The sequence below is a fragment of the Pelodiscus sinensis genome, chromosome 16, assembly GCF_049634645.1.
Source record: "Pelodiscus sinensis isolate JC-2024 chromosome 16, ASM4963464v1, whole genome shotgun sequence".
NCBI classification, from domain to species: Eukaryota; Metazoa; Chordata; order Testudines; family Trionychidae; genus Pelodiscus; species Pelodiscus sinensis.
The window spans coordinates 23,362,096-23,380,196 of NC_134726.1; the positions used below are offsets into that span (position 1 = coordinate 23,362,096).

General features: G+C 42.1%; 1 protein-coding gene across 6 annotated transcripts in view; it reads left to right on the forward strand.

Moving 5' to 3' along the window:
• The window catches only part of RSPH10B (radial spoke head 10 homolog B), a 63,220-nt gene that overhangs the window by 6,663 nt on the left and 38,456 nt on the right, over nt 1-18,101 (forward strand). For 5 of the 6 annotated variants that reach the window (XM_075899496.1, XM_075899494.1, XM_075899493.1 and 2 more), the window contains 10 exons: nt 1,552-1,637; nt 3,732-3,852; nt 5,313-5,489; nt 6,286-6,427; nt 9,539-9,660; nt 10,415-10,604; nt 11,697-11,808; nt 15,895-16,022; nt 16,126-16,271; nt 17,436-17,543. In XM_075899496.1, coding sequence (XP_075755611.1) covers nt 1,552-1,637; nt 3,732-3,852; nt 5,313-5,489; nt 6,286-6,427; nt 9,539-9,660; nt 10,415-10,604; nt 11,697-11,808; nt 15,895-16,022; nt 16,126-16,271; nt 17,436-17,543 — 1,332 coding nt within the window. The remainder of the gene's footprint in view (nt 1-1,551; nt 1,638-3,731; nt 3,853-5,312; nt 5,490-6,285; nt 6,428-9,538; nt 9,661-10,414; nt 10,605-11,696; nt 11,809-15,894; nt 16,023-16,125; nt 16,272-17,435; nt 17,544-18,101) is intronic. The other variant, XM_075899495.1, reaches the window with a different exon arrangement.

The window sequence follows — 18,101 nt, forward strand, 5'->3', positions numbered from 1 at the left end:
CATCTCCACTTGGCTAGGAAATTCCATCCCAATGATTCCAGATGATGACCTGACCTCACTTCTCAGCTGGATTATAGCAGAGTGATAAACCTGATCATGCCACTTTCCTCACCTAGTAAGAACCACACAGTGTGTCTCCTCCACAACACAGGTCGCTACAATCACCTCAGACCTGTTCTCCACATTCTATGCTGGCTACCTACAGAATTTTGAATCAAGTTTAAGGTCTTGGTCTTTATCTTGAAGGTGATCCATGGCCTGCGCCCAGGATATTTAAAAGAAGTCCTAATGCTCTGGGATGCAGACCATGGTCTCTTCTAGTACTGCGGGACTCTTTGCAGTAGGAGCAGAGCTTGTGTGTATGGTAGACAGAACTTTCTTGGCAACTGTGGAATGATTCTCCCAACCCCAGGAAGTAAGGAAAATCATAAACATGGCTATCTTTTCTCTCCAACTATATGGCATGTTTCTTTGATCTTTCCTTCTCTGAGACTACATCTACACTATGGGGGTTTTATCCCAAAAAAACTCTGCTGCGTTCAGGGAATGCGTCTGCTCTTCCGCTTTTTTTTGTGGAAAAGCAGACTCACTCTTTTAGAAGCCCTGTCTTCCTCATTCCACAAGGAAGAAGGGGGTCTTCTGAAAGAGGAGCTTTTTCTGAAATTTGGCCCAGTGTAGATGGGCCAAATTTTGGAAAAGCCTCTTCCAAAAAAAACAATCGGAAAAAGGTACACAAATTGCGGAGCTCAATTTGTGTACCTTTTTCCAATAAATCATTGTAGTCTAGACATAACCCGACATGAGCCATAGCAACACATATTTTAAAAAAATACTTACTGAACGAAAACACTTTACTACAAATACTTTTCCTTCACGTGGGGAGAAGATAAGAGAACATACACATGACCAATGTCATTCATGTCATTTGCTGCATTACTGAAAGTTGCTCATATCCTGTGGTGATAAGGGCAATATAAGACCCTATGTAGACTAGAATAGATTGGTGAAAGCATTTCCAGTCACCTAGCATTGTTTGGCTAAATGTAATTTTTAACATTTTTGAACACTTAAATGCTTGGTCTTGCTTAGCATGTAGCTAATTAATGTTGGTCAAAATAACAGGATTTAATTTTTTTAACATTTTAGATTCTCAGTTGCTTTTAACTTAAATTGAATCTGTTTTTTTTCTTAGTGACTGCTGAGAGAATGTTTGAATACATGTGGTAATTGATATATTTGCATATACGGGGTGAATATAACTTTGTATTGGGGGTTAGAATTAAATTAATAATAATAATAGCTCTTGATACGCGTGGGTAGTGGGTAGTATACTATCACAAAATTTGACCTTTTTTAATAAAAGAGAAAAAACAGGCTTTTTACTTCAAACTCAAGCTTTTCCTTTCTTAATCCAATCTCTAATTTTTGGGGTGGGCTGAAGCTCACCCAAGTTCCCACTTTTCTGTATCCATGGTACATCATGTTACCTGAAAGCATTTATGTGAATATTTAGGTATTGAGTAATTGAACAGATTTTATTCTTTGTTTTAGGGTAACATTTATTATAACCAGGAAGGTACTTCCTGGTATGAAGGTGACTTGGTAAACAACGTCAAAGATGGCTGGGGGATAAGATGGTAAGTATAACAACACATTTGTTCAGCACATCTTCAGAATTGATTTATTTTTATTTGGCATGCCCAATCCTTTTTTTCCACGTACAGAGCCTGATAGTCTACTGCCTTGCAGTTTGCATGGTCATTCAGAGTTATACAAAAAGGTGAAAATGCCACCAACCCCCTTTGCTGAGTGGAGCTGAAAGCCATTATGGGCCCCTTGGCAATGTGGAGGGGGGTGGCTCTGTGCTCCGGGAAGTCAGGGTCTCAGGCAGAAGGGTTGGGGCTGGGGACAGCCAGCTCTCAGAACCACCTGGAGCGCATCATGCTGCCCTCCCCCAGCCCTTAGAACTGCCCAGAGCACGCAGTGCAGCACTCTGGTGGCAATTTAAAGGCCCTGGGGCTTCAGGAATTGCAATTGCTGCCAAGTCCTTTAGAATCATCAGTCCCTGGGACAGCTGCCCCCCCACCTGTTGGCAGGACTGATCATACCATTCTTTGCACAGGAGTAAAGACTAAACAAAGGTAGAACAGTGAAGAAGAAGGCCTGTTATATGGCTTTAATTTTTACTTGGGTCAGCCTTTTTCTTCTTCAGTCTTACAAAGAAAACAGCTAAAGATAAAACAATCAGAGACTGGCAGCAGTAAACTGTAAAACATCTCTTTAAAAGAATTCTTCTCGATTGCACAGTAACCCCCTGTCACAAACAGGGGTGTGTGATTTTCCATGAGAGTTTATTTTGGTTGATTGTTTATGGCACGTTTGCCTCAGACAGATTTTAGATGTTTGGTAATATCTTCTGAAGTGTGACAAAATGTGACATCTTTATGCACTGATGTCAGACTTTACCTCATAAATGCCATGGATAAATGGTTAATTGGAGAAGTTTGTCAGCAATGTTTTCAGTTTTTACATATGTACTCTGTCAACTGATCCATAGCACAGCCTTCAAAACCTATTGGACAGCTTCTCTAATTACAGACCACGGTTTGGTTTGTCAACACATGCCAGCGAAGTGGGATGTCAGTGCCTATTTGTTTGTTGTTGTCGGACTTCAAAAGATACACCCTCAAGACAAGGACATTAAATTACAATTACAATTACCATGACCACCAGCTCCTCCCCAGCACTAAACATAAGTTTATCTAGTAATTACAATTAAAAAACAATCGTTATATCCTTTTGCTTACTTATTTCATAATACTAATTTTAAAAATTAAAACAAAATAGTAAGACTCTATATCTGCCTTAGAATCAGCTTTAGACACAATATTCTGGCTGGTGCACCTTTACCAATGGCAAGGTAGAAGTTCTTTCTGCTTTCAGAAAGTGTGGCTGGAAAAGAACACTGAGGCATATTACTTTGCATAAAGCTACATGTTAGCTGCATGGCTACATGGGGCTCTGGAGAAGGGATAAGGGTGCCAATGGCTGCTTCCCAGAGCCAGCCTGTGGTGGCAGGGAATGCATGGCTCATTCAACAGCTTCTTTCCAGGAGAGTGTGGGGGCTACATGCCCTGGCTGCTCCCCAGTGGTGGCCAGGTTAGTGGGGGCTGTACTGCCAGCAGCTGCTCCCTATGGTCATTCTGTGGCATAACTGTCCTTGCTATCACGTTGCTCCATTTCCATATGATGAGAGACATTTGCATTCCATGCACATCCCACTGTCATGGTGCAACCAAACCCTGACTTTGCTTTAAGTTATGATAAAAGGAAGCTGCATACCAAATTTGGTGGCCCTAGCTCTTACTGTTTAGGAGGAGTTCTTGAACAAATGGATTCATGGACAGATGCACAAACTCTCTCAAATCTACAGTAGATTGTGTTATATTATTATTATTATTATTTTATTAAGTATAGTCAATTGTGAATGTTTTCCTTTAGGTAATCTATGCTGCAATAATAAACAAAGGAAAAATCAGAATGTAGTAGTCAACATTGAAAATCTATCCCAATAGTACTGTTTTTTCCTTGCAACAGCATATTACTCTTGTTATAAGTCAGCTGGATTTAGGCACCTAGCTGCCATTTGTAGAGTTGAAAACCTCACCTATTATTGTTTGTGTGTGCATGATAGCTGAGTATAACTTCCTTGTTTATTTGGTTTCTTGTAGTTATAAATCTGGAAATATCTATGAAGGTCAATGGGGAAAAAATGTGCGCCACGGGGAAGGAAGGATGAGGTGGCTAACAACTAACCAGGAGTACACTGGGAAGTGGGTAAATGGAATCCAGGTATTACACCACTGTAATTCATACCTGACTCTTACACTGGTAAGATTAGATACCTCAATTCATACAGGAGTAAAGAAGCTCCCCATGATTCTGTCAATTCTGTTCTTACAGGTGTGTGTCTTACTCATAAATTGACTTGCATGTTATTTGTTATAACTAGCAAAAGTCCAATTTTAAACTAAGCCGCTCACTTTTTTTATGAAAAGAGAAATTAATTTTACACACCAGCCAAAGGAAAATATAAATCTGTCCCATAATAAAAATTAAATCTCTTTGGCTGCAGCGTGTATGGAGAGGGCCTCTGAAGGGTGTGTGGAGGGGCCTTACCCAGTCCAGCATTGAACCTTGCCACTACCTCAGTTCCACCTTCTTGGGTTTCCCTAAAACTGCACCCAGCCATTCACATGTCAGGTAAGACCCCTTCTTGGGGTCTAGTAAACATCGTAGTTAAAATATCAATTTAAATCAAAACAGATGTTTCCCTGACTCTGTGTTTTCTTAGGCTGAGTTCAACAGTTCTTTCCCAAAACCCAGCTTGTGCTGCTTGATGTTTCCTCAGATCTCTTCTTGGGGAGGCTTCTGCTCCTATTTCTCCATTTTCCTTGTGAAGAGAGCTCTCTGCTAAGGCTACGTCTCTGCTTGCCAGAGGATCGACGCTCTGGCAATAGATCCACAGGGTTCAATATAGCAGGTCTAGTAAAGACCCACTAAATCAAATGCTGAGGGCACCTACATTAGCGCTGGTACTCCTTGTTGTCACAAGGAGTAAGGGAAGTCAACAGGGGCATTTCTCCCATTGACCTCCTGCTGTGTTGCCGCCCTAGGAAGTCGGTGCAAGTAGCTTGAGTTGCATATCTTGCATCGGTTTTCTCTGCCAGTGTAGACCTGGACTAAGTCTTTTCCTATGACCTGGTCCTTTTTCCACTTCCTACAAGTTTCCCTTCCTTCCTGAAGTGAGCTGAGCAAACTCCCTTTTATCAGTCTGAAAGCCATGGAAGCAGACTGGGGTCGGTGGAAAACTCCATTAGATTCCCCTCAATAGATCGCCTCATAACTGCTTCCTTTTCACTCCCTCATAAAATGGGCAGGGAGTTTGACCTCCAGAGCCATTCAAATCTCCTAAAAACTGGTTCTGGCACATACGCCATGGAATGGCATCTTTAAACTGTGGCCCACTCTCTATAGGATACCAGCCAGTGAAAGCTGCCCAGAGGAGCGTTGAATTAGTTCATCCCCTGAGTGCTGCTACCAGACCTCCTGGTGGGTTTTGTGCTCTGAGTTACCCAGTAGGGGTTAAGATAACCTGAGGCTAAATCAAGCTCATTTAATTGAATTAGCGACAGTCACCCCAAACCAAAACAAAATACAAGGTTCAGGTATTTCCATTCCTCTGTATGAATTTGGATCTGCACCAGCAGTGGCTCTTTGAAAAGTTCTTGTAATGGCTTGTTTTTTTCCAGCATGGGTATGGTACCCACACTTGGTTTCTGAAGAGAATACCTGAGTCTCAGTATCCTTTGAGGAATGAATATGTAGGGGATTTTGTAAATGGGGATCGTCATGGACATGGAAGGTTCTTCTATTCCAGTGGAGCAATGTATGATGGAGAATGGGTTTGCAATAAAAAACATGGTTTTGTAAGTATCAACGTTATGAAATAAAAGATAAAAATGCCACTAGAGGCTCATTCTGCTTTATGTAGCAAATGTCTAGGTTTTTGTAAGGAAAATTGCATTCATTTTCCTTAGTGTATTTGAATGAGCACATTGATTCCACAGCCACTGAATTTAATAGGGGTCCTTCTGCTGATCTCTCTTGGCACCGGATAAGGTCCAAGTGGAGGAACTTGGTTTGGTTATGGTGAAATGAAAGCTGTATGTTAAAATACAAGTGCAATAGATGTGTCCGATGTTTTCAGCCTTTTGGCAGATAAATGATCATTGGCTTGTGGCTAACATCACTTTTAATGTCTGATGCACCTTCTCACAGGGGACTCCATACTGCCCTTGTACAGGAGTGAACTTCAGGGAATAGGTCGTTTGCATCTCTAGCAGTGGTGATCACGAAGGAAATAGATCTGGGGACGGATTGTTAAAGTGTTTTGAAAAGCTGTAAATTATTTTAATCAGAATGAAAAGATCCTTATTCCTCAAATGTCTTAGATTAGCACTTTATACATATAGCACTTTATACATATAGCACAGTAGCAGATTTTCATTGGTTTATCTTAAAGTACTTTACACAGGCAGAGAAGAATCATTCTTTGCTTTGCACTCTCTCATATATTGCAGTTTAAACCTGATTTAGAGCAGAAGGAAATTCAGCTGTTTGCAAACATGTTTCTTTTCTAATGATTGTTTACTAACTCTGCAAATTTACATAAAAATGAAACCAGAGAACCTCTCACTCCCCCCACTTTTCCTTCCCTGCTAGGGGAGATTTGTCTTCAAGAATGGACATATTTATGAAGGAGAGTTTATAAATGATCAAATAGCAGAGTATCCAGCTTTTCAAGTGGATGCAATGAATACTCAGGATCTGAGTGGCATTCGCACACAAAGTCCCTTTGGCACTGGTGAGCAGTTTGAATTGAGGATGTGGAAAGAAGATAATTTCTAGTCAGTGTTATAAAAAAATACGCATTTATTGTGTGAGACTATTCTGTATTCACTGATTTAGCAATAAATTTCCATAAATCAGCATTTCCCTATGAAGGTTCAGTGATAGATAAATGAGCAATTTTAATTACTAATGCAAGGTTTCACAGGAAGTTGCAGTTTTAAATTGTAATGTGCTCATAAAAGACTTTCAATTTAATATAATAAATAGCAACTGATTTCCTGTTTCTTTAGTGTCTCTACATTCCTTTGTACACGCAGTCCCCGACTTACGCGGATCCGACTTATGTCAGATCCGCACTTACGAACAGGGCTTTTCTCACCCCGGAGCTCATGGGCGGTGGGTCGCCACCCGTGTCCTCCGGGGCGAGAAAAGCTTCTCCCGGTATCCCTGGTCTGCTGGGGGGTCCAGCAAAGCCGCTGGACCCCCCCCAGCAGACCAGGGACACCCGAGCAAAGCCGCTGCCTGGGCGGCTTTGCTCGTTTGCCCGGGAGCAAAGCCGCCCAGGCAGCGGGACCCCCGCCGCCTGGGCGGCTTTGCTCCTGTCCCCCTGGTCTGCTGGGGGGGTCCAGCAAAGCCGCTGGACCCCCCCCAGCAGACCAGGGACACCCGAGCGGCGGCTTTGCTCGGATGTCCCTGGTCTGCTGGGGGGGTCCAGCGGCTTTGCTGGACCCCCCCAGCAGACCAGGGAGACAGGAGCAAAGCCGCGGAGCATGCCCGCAGCGGGACAGCCCGGGCATGCCTGGGCTGTCCCACTGCGGGCGTGCTCCGCGGCTTTGCTCCCCGTCTCCCTGGTCTGCAGGGAGACAGGGAGCAAAGCCTTGGAGCACGCCCTCAGCGGGACAGCCCAGGCGCGCTTGGGCTGTCCCGCTGCAGGCGTGCTCCGCGGATTTGCTCCCCGTCTCCCTGGTCTGACCAGCAGACCAGGGAGATGGGGAGCAAAGCCTCGGAGCACGCCAGCAGTGGGACAGCCACGGCGCGCCTGGACTGTCCTGCTGCCCGCGTGCTCTGCGGCTTTGCTCCGTGTCTCCCAGGTCAGCAGACCAAGGAGACGGAGCAAAGCCGTGGAGGACTTGGGTGGTCCCGCCACCCCCATCTCCCTAGTCTGCTGGGGGGGGTGCAGCTAGTGGCCCCCCCAGCAGACCAGGCTTTTCTTGCCTAACCCTGGGGTAGAGCAGCTGGGGGCTGCCGGGTTGGTCCCGCAGCGCTGCTCCGGACCAACCCGGCAGCACCCCAGCTGATCTGCCCCAGGTGTCCCCAAGTCAGCCGCTGCTGAAACTGACCAGTGGCTGACTACAGGCTTCCTGGAATCAGCTGCTGATCAGTTTCAGCAGCAGCTGACTTGGGGACGCCTGGGTTTCTTAAGTTGAATCTGTATGTAAGTCAGAACTGGCATCCAGATTCAGCCGTGGTTGAAACTGATCAGTTTCAGCAGCGGCTGACGCCAGTTCCGACTTACATACAGATTCAACTTAAGAACAAACCTACAGTCCCTATCTTGTACGTAACCCGGGGACTGCCTGTATCAATACAGAGAGCAGTAACAGGAAAAAAAGCAAAGCTCTCATGTTGTTATTCCTTCTGTAAAAGTGCTAGTGGGCTGGCTGTTCAGTTAAGAAATTGAAAAATAAGAACTTGTCTGCAATATGGGCATTGCAGCAGCGAGCTATGGTGATATAGCTCTGTATTGTGAATGCTTCCTACAGGAGATGGAAAGGGTTTTTCTGCTGTTGTAAGTAATGGATAGTCCTTAACATAACAGTCTTTCATTGACTTAGGCTAAGCTCTGGTGTAGATGCAGCTAACTATGGAATGCAAAGGTGAGAACTTTTCATGTGCATCAGAATTTTAAGTGTAGACGAGGCCTAAGACTCTCACTCTTTTCTGGATTTTTCAGTGTCTACACAGAATGATGCATAAGATTTGGGGGTTGGGAGTGGGAAAATCCTGAGGTGTGGCCAGACTGGGTAGAACAAAGATCAATGGTATGTGTGTGCAAAGGTGATTTAAAGTTGATTTTCACACTGTCTTGACTTGGCAGCAGCTGTGTACAGATAGGTCCCTCAAATAAATGTGTATTTTCTAAATCTATGCCCCTATTCTGTCAGTGATATGGGAACTTAAACAATGTCTTGTTTGGTTTTTTCCCACAACATTTTACAGTTCCCTTTTGATAGTTTTCTAAAATACGATTTTCTAACAGATTTCTTTTAACGAGGCCAAATTCTTCCACCCACCATGCACCTAGGAAAAGACACCATTTCATTATGTACTCCTCTTTGCTTCCATGCGTCTTTTTTGTTCTGTACTATGGCATTTGGAAGATTATTTAAGGTGAATGAGTTCTCATGCCTAGGCACATCCTTAAAGCAGCTAGATCAGTGATGGGCAACCAACGCTAGTGAGTGGGCAGCATGAATGGCCTTCGTTCATCTCAGTGGGCCAAATGATTGTCGTAACCAAGGCAGTCTCCTGGAATAGAGTAGTTTTGCTAACTGCACTTGTATGCCTAGAATTTGTGGGATGTGCCAACTGAACCGTAGCAGTGCTTTGATTGCATACAGAGGGAGTGCACAGCTCTGACAGCAAATGTGTTCAATCAGCATGCACCTCACTTTACTTGCCCTTGCTTTATTTGAGTGTCACTTGAGTAATACAAGTAAGAAAATAATGATGTGGATGGAAACCAGTGGAATCTGGCAACACTGCATGTGGGGAAGAGCACTCAAAATGTCGTGTGGGCCATACATAGAACCCTAGTGGGCCATAGGTTTCCCACCACTGAGTTAGATACATTTGGAAACACTGCAACATGGACATTTAGTAAGACATGATGTTAATATGTTTTCTTCCTCTTATGGAAGGTGGATGTAGATTTTTTAATATATATTCTGTTAAGATAATGCTAAACAGTTACATTTTACCAACAGGGGTACTGTTCTTCTCTTCTTAAAGAGAAAAATGGAAATGGGAACAAGATAATTGAGAATATTATTTTAATTTTGAATATAATTAATTGATTTTATTTATTAGTCAAAGATAAACTGTTACTTTTATTACTTGGCAGAAGCCATCAGAATAGTTGATGGTCCAGGAAATACCTCTTTATTGGGATCAGACATTGAATTAGACATATCTTCATTGCTGAACTTGTTTCCAGAGAAAGACAGACAGGAAGAAATGAAACAGGTAAGAGCCTGCACACTTCTGACATTTTTCAGATTTGTTTCTGACATGTTTCACATTGTTCATTTTTTTATTTGTGTGTTCTTTGTATTCAGCTACAACTTGAGTCTGAAGGCAGTAAAAAACAAAACAGAAGCAAATGGGCAGAGCATCCACAGAGGAGCTGTTCCATTCTTGTTAACATAAAAAAAATTATTAACAAGTCACAAAACATGGGAGAGGTTAGATTGGGGGCCTTTGTGGTATCATTCCATAATGGCACCAAAAGAGTATAAAACTCCACCCAGTCAACCAAGTTATGTCATGTGTCTTATGTTCTCTGTTTGTTCAGTGGGACTCTAGTCCCTAATAGGGGCTTCTATAATACATACATATAATACAAAGTCCTTTAGCTGTCCACAATACTGATGCAGTTCAGGCAATAGTAAAGCAGGTTTTCCCACAATTCCCTGACAAGGTCTCTTGTCTCTGACCAGTGAGAGCCAGAGGATAATTCTGGCTCCTTGCCTGCCTAGCTTGTAGTCTTTGTGATGAAATTACAAGAACTGTTGCCAGAGGTGAGGAAGCAGTGGTGGGTTTGTGAATGTGGATACTTCTTCACTGAGATATGGACAGAGAGGATCAAATGCCTTTTTCATAGAACAATCCTGTAATACTAACTTCTGGCAATACTGTCCAAGGCTAGATTTAACATCAAATGAGGTTACTACATGTCATGAGATTAAAACTAAGACATGCCCTTTACTATTTTGTATAGGTAGAATATGTGGTATTGAGACACATTACAGTACTGAGAAGACTCTACTGTTTGTACAGCGGTTTAGGTTCTGATCCATCTCTTGATAACACCTTCCTGATGACTAAGCTCCAGTTCTGGAAATTTCTAAAGGATTGCAGGTTTCATCATTACAATGTAACCCTTGCTGAGATGGACAGGATACTGAATGGTTTGTATGCCTATAGGTTGACTTTCAGAAGGATATAATATGTAGAGTTAGGGACTAGTTGTCTGAGAATTGGGCTCTGTACAGAACATTGTGACCAGCTTGTTCAGTGCTCATGAGCAATTTACCTATTATCTGTGAAGTGGGCATAATAAGATTCATTCATGTGTTTTGGAATTCTCAGGCAAAAATAAGCAGAAAATAATAATGCTAATCAAAATGTTTTAAAGCATAATCTTTAAAACGATACTTCTGTCTGAATTATTGTCCTAATTAACAATGTAATAAATAACACTTCAGGTAACTACAACTGAAATAGATTAAAGAGGAAAGAATTACTTTGTTTTTTAAGCTTTGCTTACCTTCTGGGTTTGACACCAATCTGTGTATACAGGAGACCCACGACTTGTGACGCGATTGGTTCTAGGGGAAGCATTGCAAGTCGGAGGCATTGTAACTTGAACCTGCATTTACAGTAGGTGCCATGTGACATCGTAAATGCAGGCCAAGGACGTAAGTCAGGGATTTCCAGCCCCTCCCACACTTACAAAAATGGTTGTAAGTGCGGGGGGTCAGAACTCGGGTGGTCGCAAGTCGGGGGCCTCCTATAGTATGTTTCACTGTTCTCCTGCATAGTCAACTAATCAGTGTTGGTGTGAGTCTTTGTGACAAGTTGCAGAGGTACATCCTGATCCTTGCTATACAAGGAGTTTTGCTTGTATAGTTTGCTTTCCCTGTCTATGCTCGTATGCCCTTTGGAAAGGCTCTAAGAAAGGTGCCTGAGCAGGCAGAAATCAATGAGTTATTGCCCATGCAAGTCCAATTTCCGGATTAAGTCCTGATTGATTTTCCCAAGACTACAAGAGCATTTTGAATTCTCCCCTATCCTTGTGAGGCAGGTAGGTGATGCTCTGTTGGCTGATGACTTGGAAGTAGCACTACCTCTAGTCAGTTTCTTCTGTGAATGTTGGATCAACGTGGGAGATCATAGGAAGATAAGAGAGGCAGATGTGGTGATAAGCTTTTGTTGTTTGAGACCAAACTGATTCAGATAGTGTTGATAATGGAGATTCTTTTCTTGTCTTCTTATTTTAGAAGGTAAAACAACGCCCGAGGAAATGCATTCTCCATATGAGACTTTGCTGCTAAGAACATTTTTGACATACCTTATTCATCTAGCAGTCCACATCTATCACAAAGAACACAAGTAAGTTGTTTTCTCTTTTAGTCAGTTGCCTGAGTTTGTGCTTGACTATTATATAATTACTAGATGGTAGCCAGTGTTATTCTTTCTCTGCTCTCTCTCCTTTTTCTGACCTTTCTTCTGCTCTTTCTTTCTCTTTCTCCTTCTGATGCCTTTCGTGAGTGTTTGGATTCAAATCTCAGCAGAAAGATTTCCCCTCCTTCTTCTGACTTTTTTTTACTATATTGAATTATTTGGGGAATGTACAGGCATGCATACATCAGTTCCAAATTAATACTTATTAGTGGAGTCTGCCCCTGTGATTTGGCTTCAGTCTGTGGCACTGCCATGCAACCTTCCCCTCCAAAAAAAAAAATCTTCCCAATTTACCTTAGAATTCTTAGGCTTAATGTTGGTGAATGGTGAAGCACAGGCTTCATACAGACCTAGTAAAAGTTCTTCTTTGAGTGATGTCCCTGTGGGTGCTCCCCTGTTGATATCGGGTCATTCCTGTGCCACAGATCAGAGTTTTTCACAGCAGTAGCTGGTTGGGCCACTCGTGTGATAGGTACCTCATGGTGTTCACGTCTTTGCACTTTGCATGTGCAGCCCGACTCTCCTCAGTCCCTTTGCTACCACCCTCAGTTGCAGTCGAAGCTCAGTCCTTCTCCTCAGTGCTACCTCATCAGAGTATAAATAGAGTTCTAGTTAACTAGTTGTAGTGTTTTCTTTAATTAGTTTTTGCTGTTGTTACATTGAAAAAAAATCCTTAAAAAAAAAAAAAGGAAGAAGGGGGCAGGGCACGACCCTGGCCTCCCCTCACAAACCCTTCCCACCTTCCCCAGTTATCTCCTGTAAATATGTTAATTTTTTTAAAAAAGAGAGAAGACAGGGAAGAAAGAATTAGAAGAATGAAGAAAAACTACTCATAGTGCTTAAAACTCAAGCGCTACTTGTAGCTGCTATGCTTGGCTATCCTGGATTTAAAAAGTGCGACACTTATTGCGATCCTATGCTGTCGTCTTATGGCCATTCATTGTGCATCGTGCAGTTTTGAGAATCTGGTCAAGGGTCTGCCCAACCTTTCCCCTACACTAGTGCCTCAATCTGACATGAAACCCTCTTGCACTGATTACCACACTTTTACCATCATTGGGCCTCAATTACAATGGGAACTCATAATCACCTAAGATGGAGTACCCCCGGGGACCCTCAAAGAAGAAGGGAAGGCTACTCATCTGTGCAGTAACTTCTAGATGGAGTTCTTCTAGATGGTGGTGCTCCACCACCCACCCTGCCTCCCCTCAACTTCGGACTCACAGGTATCCAGGTCACAGAAGGAACAGAAGACAGCCAGCTCTGCATTTGGCGTAGAGCACCCAGACTGCTCATGCCCGCACTCTGCGCGTGCCAGGGACACTGCTAATACAAATCTCCAACCAGCGTGCAGTGACGCTGATGCACCTAAGTTGGAGCACCCACGGGGACAGCCATCTCAAAGAACTCCAGTTACTGCACAGGTGAGTAACTTTCCCTTCATGGTCCAACCAACCCTAGTGTTGGAGTTTATAGGTGCTCGACTAGACTCCACAGCTGCTCAGGCCTATTTGTCATGCCAGCACTTCCAAGCTACACAGACTCTTATCACTATTGTTTCAGCAAACCCTACTGTGCCAGTGTTCACTTGTCTGCAAGGGGATCTCATTCCTGCTTCCTTTGTGCAAAGGCTATTCAAGTCTGGAACTGGTGCATCCGCAACAACGTCACTCTAACATCATCTTACCTACCTGGCATCAACAACATAATAGCAGATACCCTCAATAGACATTTTTTAATAGACCACGAATGGGATCATCATTCCCAAGTAATACAGTCCATCTTTCGTCAATGGGGGGTTTCCCCTCATAGACCTCTTCGCATCCCACCTCAATGTGAAGTGTCTTTAGTATTGTTCCAGAGCAGATGTAGGACCCAGATTGCTGGGTGACACATTTCTTATTACGTGGAATGCCTCACTAAACTACACTTTCCCCCTCAATTCGTCTCATTCTGAGGGTTTTCCACAAAATCAGGATGGATGGGGCACAAGTCATTCTAATAGCTGCTTCTTGGTCCAGACAGACATGGTTCCCATACCTCTATCAGATATCTCTTCTGCCTTCCTACCTTCTTCCGGGCCAACAGGACCTACTGTCGCAGAATGGGGTTACTTTCCTACATCCCCAACCTTGAACCCTACATGTCACAATGTGTCTTCTCTCTGGTTGTGTGACCCTGACTCTGCTCTGATAAATATGAAGAATATTTTACTACACAGAAGATGACAAACTACCCATACCACTTATCTTTGTAAATGGAAATGCTTTGCAACTTGGTGCACCCACAAGCAAATTGATCCCTGCTCCATGCCACTTCATATAATTCTCGACTACATTCTCGATTTGAAACATGAAGGCCTATCTGTATCCTCTCTCAGGGTGCATCGTGCTGTGATTACTGCCTTTCATCCCCAAATAGAAGGGTTTTCAGTCTTCACATACCCTACCACGAGGAGGTTCCTCAAAGATCTTCACAACCTTTACCCTCCATACAAATAACCACCTACAGTGTGAGATTTAGACTTAGTGCTAGACACACTTACTTTGCCCCTTTTCAAACCTTTGGCAGCTTGCCCTCTCCTCTTGCTGTCAATGAAGGTGGTATTCCTACTCGCAATTACATCAGTGCATAGACTCGGCAAATTTGCTGCTCTCACAACAGCATAGCCTTACACAGTGTTCAGGAAGGACAAAGTGGTACTACGACCACATCCTTCTTTCTTACCCAAAGTGTGCACAGACTTCCACATAATGAACCTATCATCCTTCCTATCTTTCATCCTAAACCTCATATGGCATGTCAGGAGGCTATCTTGCACACCCTCGATGTCTGCAGGACTTTATCCTTTTACACTGACAGGGCTTGGGCCTTCCGCAATTCATCTCCATCACAGAACATTCAAAAGGCACGTTGATTTCTTCAGGGCGCACCTTGAAACTAATAGTGTCCTGCATTACCCAGTGTTACTCTCTGTGAAAAAAAACACTCCCAGTTCTGCCTAGAGCGTATTCCACTTGAGCTGTCTCAACATCTACAGCTTTTCTCCAAGGTGTATTCCTTAAGGATATTTGCTATGAGGCAATGTGGTTATTTGACCACACTTTTATGAGTCATTATGCAATTGTTCCACAACCGTCTGTGGATTGCTCAGTAGCCACTGTGGTGCTCTCAACCATCGATAAACTGAAACCCACCTACCATATTTCTCAGTTACTGCTTTACAGTCACCAATAGTGGAGCACCTACGGGAACATCACTCGAAGAGGAAAGGGAAGTTACTCACCTTGTGTAGTAATGACAGTTCTTCAAGATGTGTGTCCCCATAGGTGCTCCACTACCTCCCCTCTTCCCCGGAGTATTTTTCTTCAGGTATTTGGGCATAGACAAGGAACTCAGGAGTTTCAGGCTGAACGCGGGAAGTGCAAAAGCACGAACACCACGAGGTGCCTATTGTGCATGCTCAGCCCAATCAGCTATTGCTGTGAAAAACTCCGATCTGCAGCACCGGGATGACCTGATACCAACAGCGGAGCACCCATGGAGATACACATCTTGAAGAACTGTCATTATTGCATGAGGTGAGTAACTTCCCTTTCCAGAATGTCATTGGCTTATGGGTGCCTTTGGCTGATAAGTAATACTATTATGTGTAACCATATAAAATGTGATGTATATTGCTTTATGGAAAATGTAGGAGATAATTTGTTTAGTGGAAGGGAGAAAAAAGAAAATACTGATTTTCATTTGGTCTTGTGCTCCTAAGAAACTTAGACATTTTTGTAAAATCCTATCCAATATGCATGTAAATTGTGTTTAAAAAAAAAAAATCCATTGCTTTGGGCTTCAGGAAAATAAATAAATCTTCTAGAGCTTTACAATTTGCCAGCATTGCAAATAATCCCTAGGGATAGAATATAGTTCACTGAAGAATTTGTCAAGGAAAAAATCCATAGTATAAATTTTGCATTATAAATATTGCATTTGTTGATCAAACAATGTTTCATAATACAGGCTGTGTGATAAAGGAAGATGTAATCTACAACTTTGTTTTAAATGTAGAGATAAAGGTCCCTATCTGTTTAAGTGCTTCTCAGCAATGATGATGAAGAACATTATTCCCAATAGCTCTCGTGTACAAGGTAAGCAATGCAACATCTTTTTTGTGCTAAGCAGAATCAATCTCTGTTACTAGTAATCAAACAAGTTTTATTTTAATTTCTGTATTTTCCTTCACTTCTACAGGCATTATATTCTATGAACGACAAGCCATCTGTGCTATTAATTACATTGATAAATGTTGGGAGATATACAGGGCTTACTGTAGACCAAACACTATACCTCCTTATGAACCCACAATGAAAATGAGACACTTCCTCTGGATGTTGAAAGTAATTATCTTCTGTATTTTGATTTGTGTGTCTAGGAACTATTTTTTCTGTCCAGTACACAATGACATTTTAAAATTCTTTCCACTTAAGGCCCTGCTATTGAAAAACCCTAATAATGTGAGGTATGCTTCACAAGAATAAAGTTGCTCATATGTTTAACTATACGGAAGATCCGATTCCAAATTATTTGATTCCTCTAGCCTTGACTAATTTTGAGTATGTAATTTTAATCAATTTAAATACTTTCACTACAGTGGCACTTTTTGAAATGTAAATACTAATTGTTATTTATTAAAAATTAATGTCTGCAGAAGTCCAAGACCGACAAATTCAGAAATAAAATGATATTCAAAAAACAAATCTTTTAAAATGACGTTTTTATGAAATTTGAAGAATGGTAAAGCATCATGGACACAGGATTCTTTCCCAGAGCTCTGGAGTATAGGGCCTGATCCCAAATTACATTGAAATCAGCCACTGATATCACTAAGTTTTGGATCAAACCCTTAATGATTAGAAGACAAGCTGGCTTACACCTCTTCCTGTTTGCAAGATTCCTTTGCATTCCTATGGGGAACCCTCAGTGTTTCACCCTTCTTTTGTGCAGTGTGGAATTAAGAAAAAGTAAAACTGTCTGACTGATAAATGGGTAGCTGTTGGGTATGTCAAACTCAGGAGGTTGTAGGGGAATGGTTTGATGAACTTTCCTGAACTTTGGGTTTGACATACAGGCAGTCCCTGACTTATGTATGGGTTATGTTCCGAACACCTGGTCATAACTCAATTTGGTTGTAAGTCGGAAGTACCCTTAAATGTGCTGCCCGCGCTATTTGAAAAACTTGACATACATGGTTCTCAACTCGAAAATACATATAATGGGGTTAATGGGAGGCTGGTCCTAAGTACGGATGGTTGTAAGTCGGTGTGTTCGTAAGTCGGGGAGTGGCTGTACTGTGTAACTGAAATACTAGCTCTGTTGAAGTCAATAGTAAAACTCCCATTGACTTCAATGAGGCCCTGATTTATTCCGTATTATTATTTTGTGGGAGACCATTCCTGCTTCGATTGAAATCAAGGGGAATTTTGACATTGACTTGAAAGGGAGCCAGACCAAGTCCATATTTGTAAATGTCTTAACTAACTTTTAACCTTTTTGATATACAGGATTTAAATATGCTCAGCAAACAATTAACTGCAACAAAAATTGTGGAAATACTGGCAAAGGACAATCCTTTTGTACGCGATAGAGATAATAGCAACTTACAGTATGAGGTATGTAAGGAAAGAAGTACATAACAGATCATGATGCATATTGCCAGCATGTAATTGCTACAGGAAAATTAAAACTATTTTTAGAATCTGTCTGCAAGTTGACTTGTAGCATCATAACTTCCAGAAGAGAAGAAAAATAGTATTGTTTATATTCAAGAATTGGAGCTGAACATTAAGGGTATGTCTACACTGCATTCGTCTTGTGAGAGAGGAATGCAAATGAAGCATGGATTTGAATTTCCCATGCTTCATTTGTATAATCACGTCCGGCCGCTTTTTCGAAATACTGTATTTCGAGATAAAAAATGCTGTGTAGACCGGTTATTTAGAAAACAAACACTTCTTTTGAAATAATCCTTTCTCCTTATAAAATGAGGTTTAACGGTTATTTCAAAAGAAGGGTTTGTTTTTTAAATAACCGCGTCTACACAGCGTTTTTTAATCTTGAAATAGGGCATTTCGAAAAAGGGGCTGGACATAATTATGCAAATGAAGCACAGGAAATTCAAATCCGTGCTTCATTTGCAATTTCACTTGGCTGCATTTGCATTCTTCTCT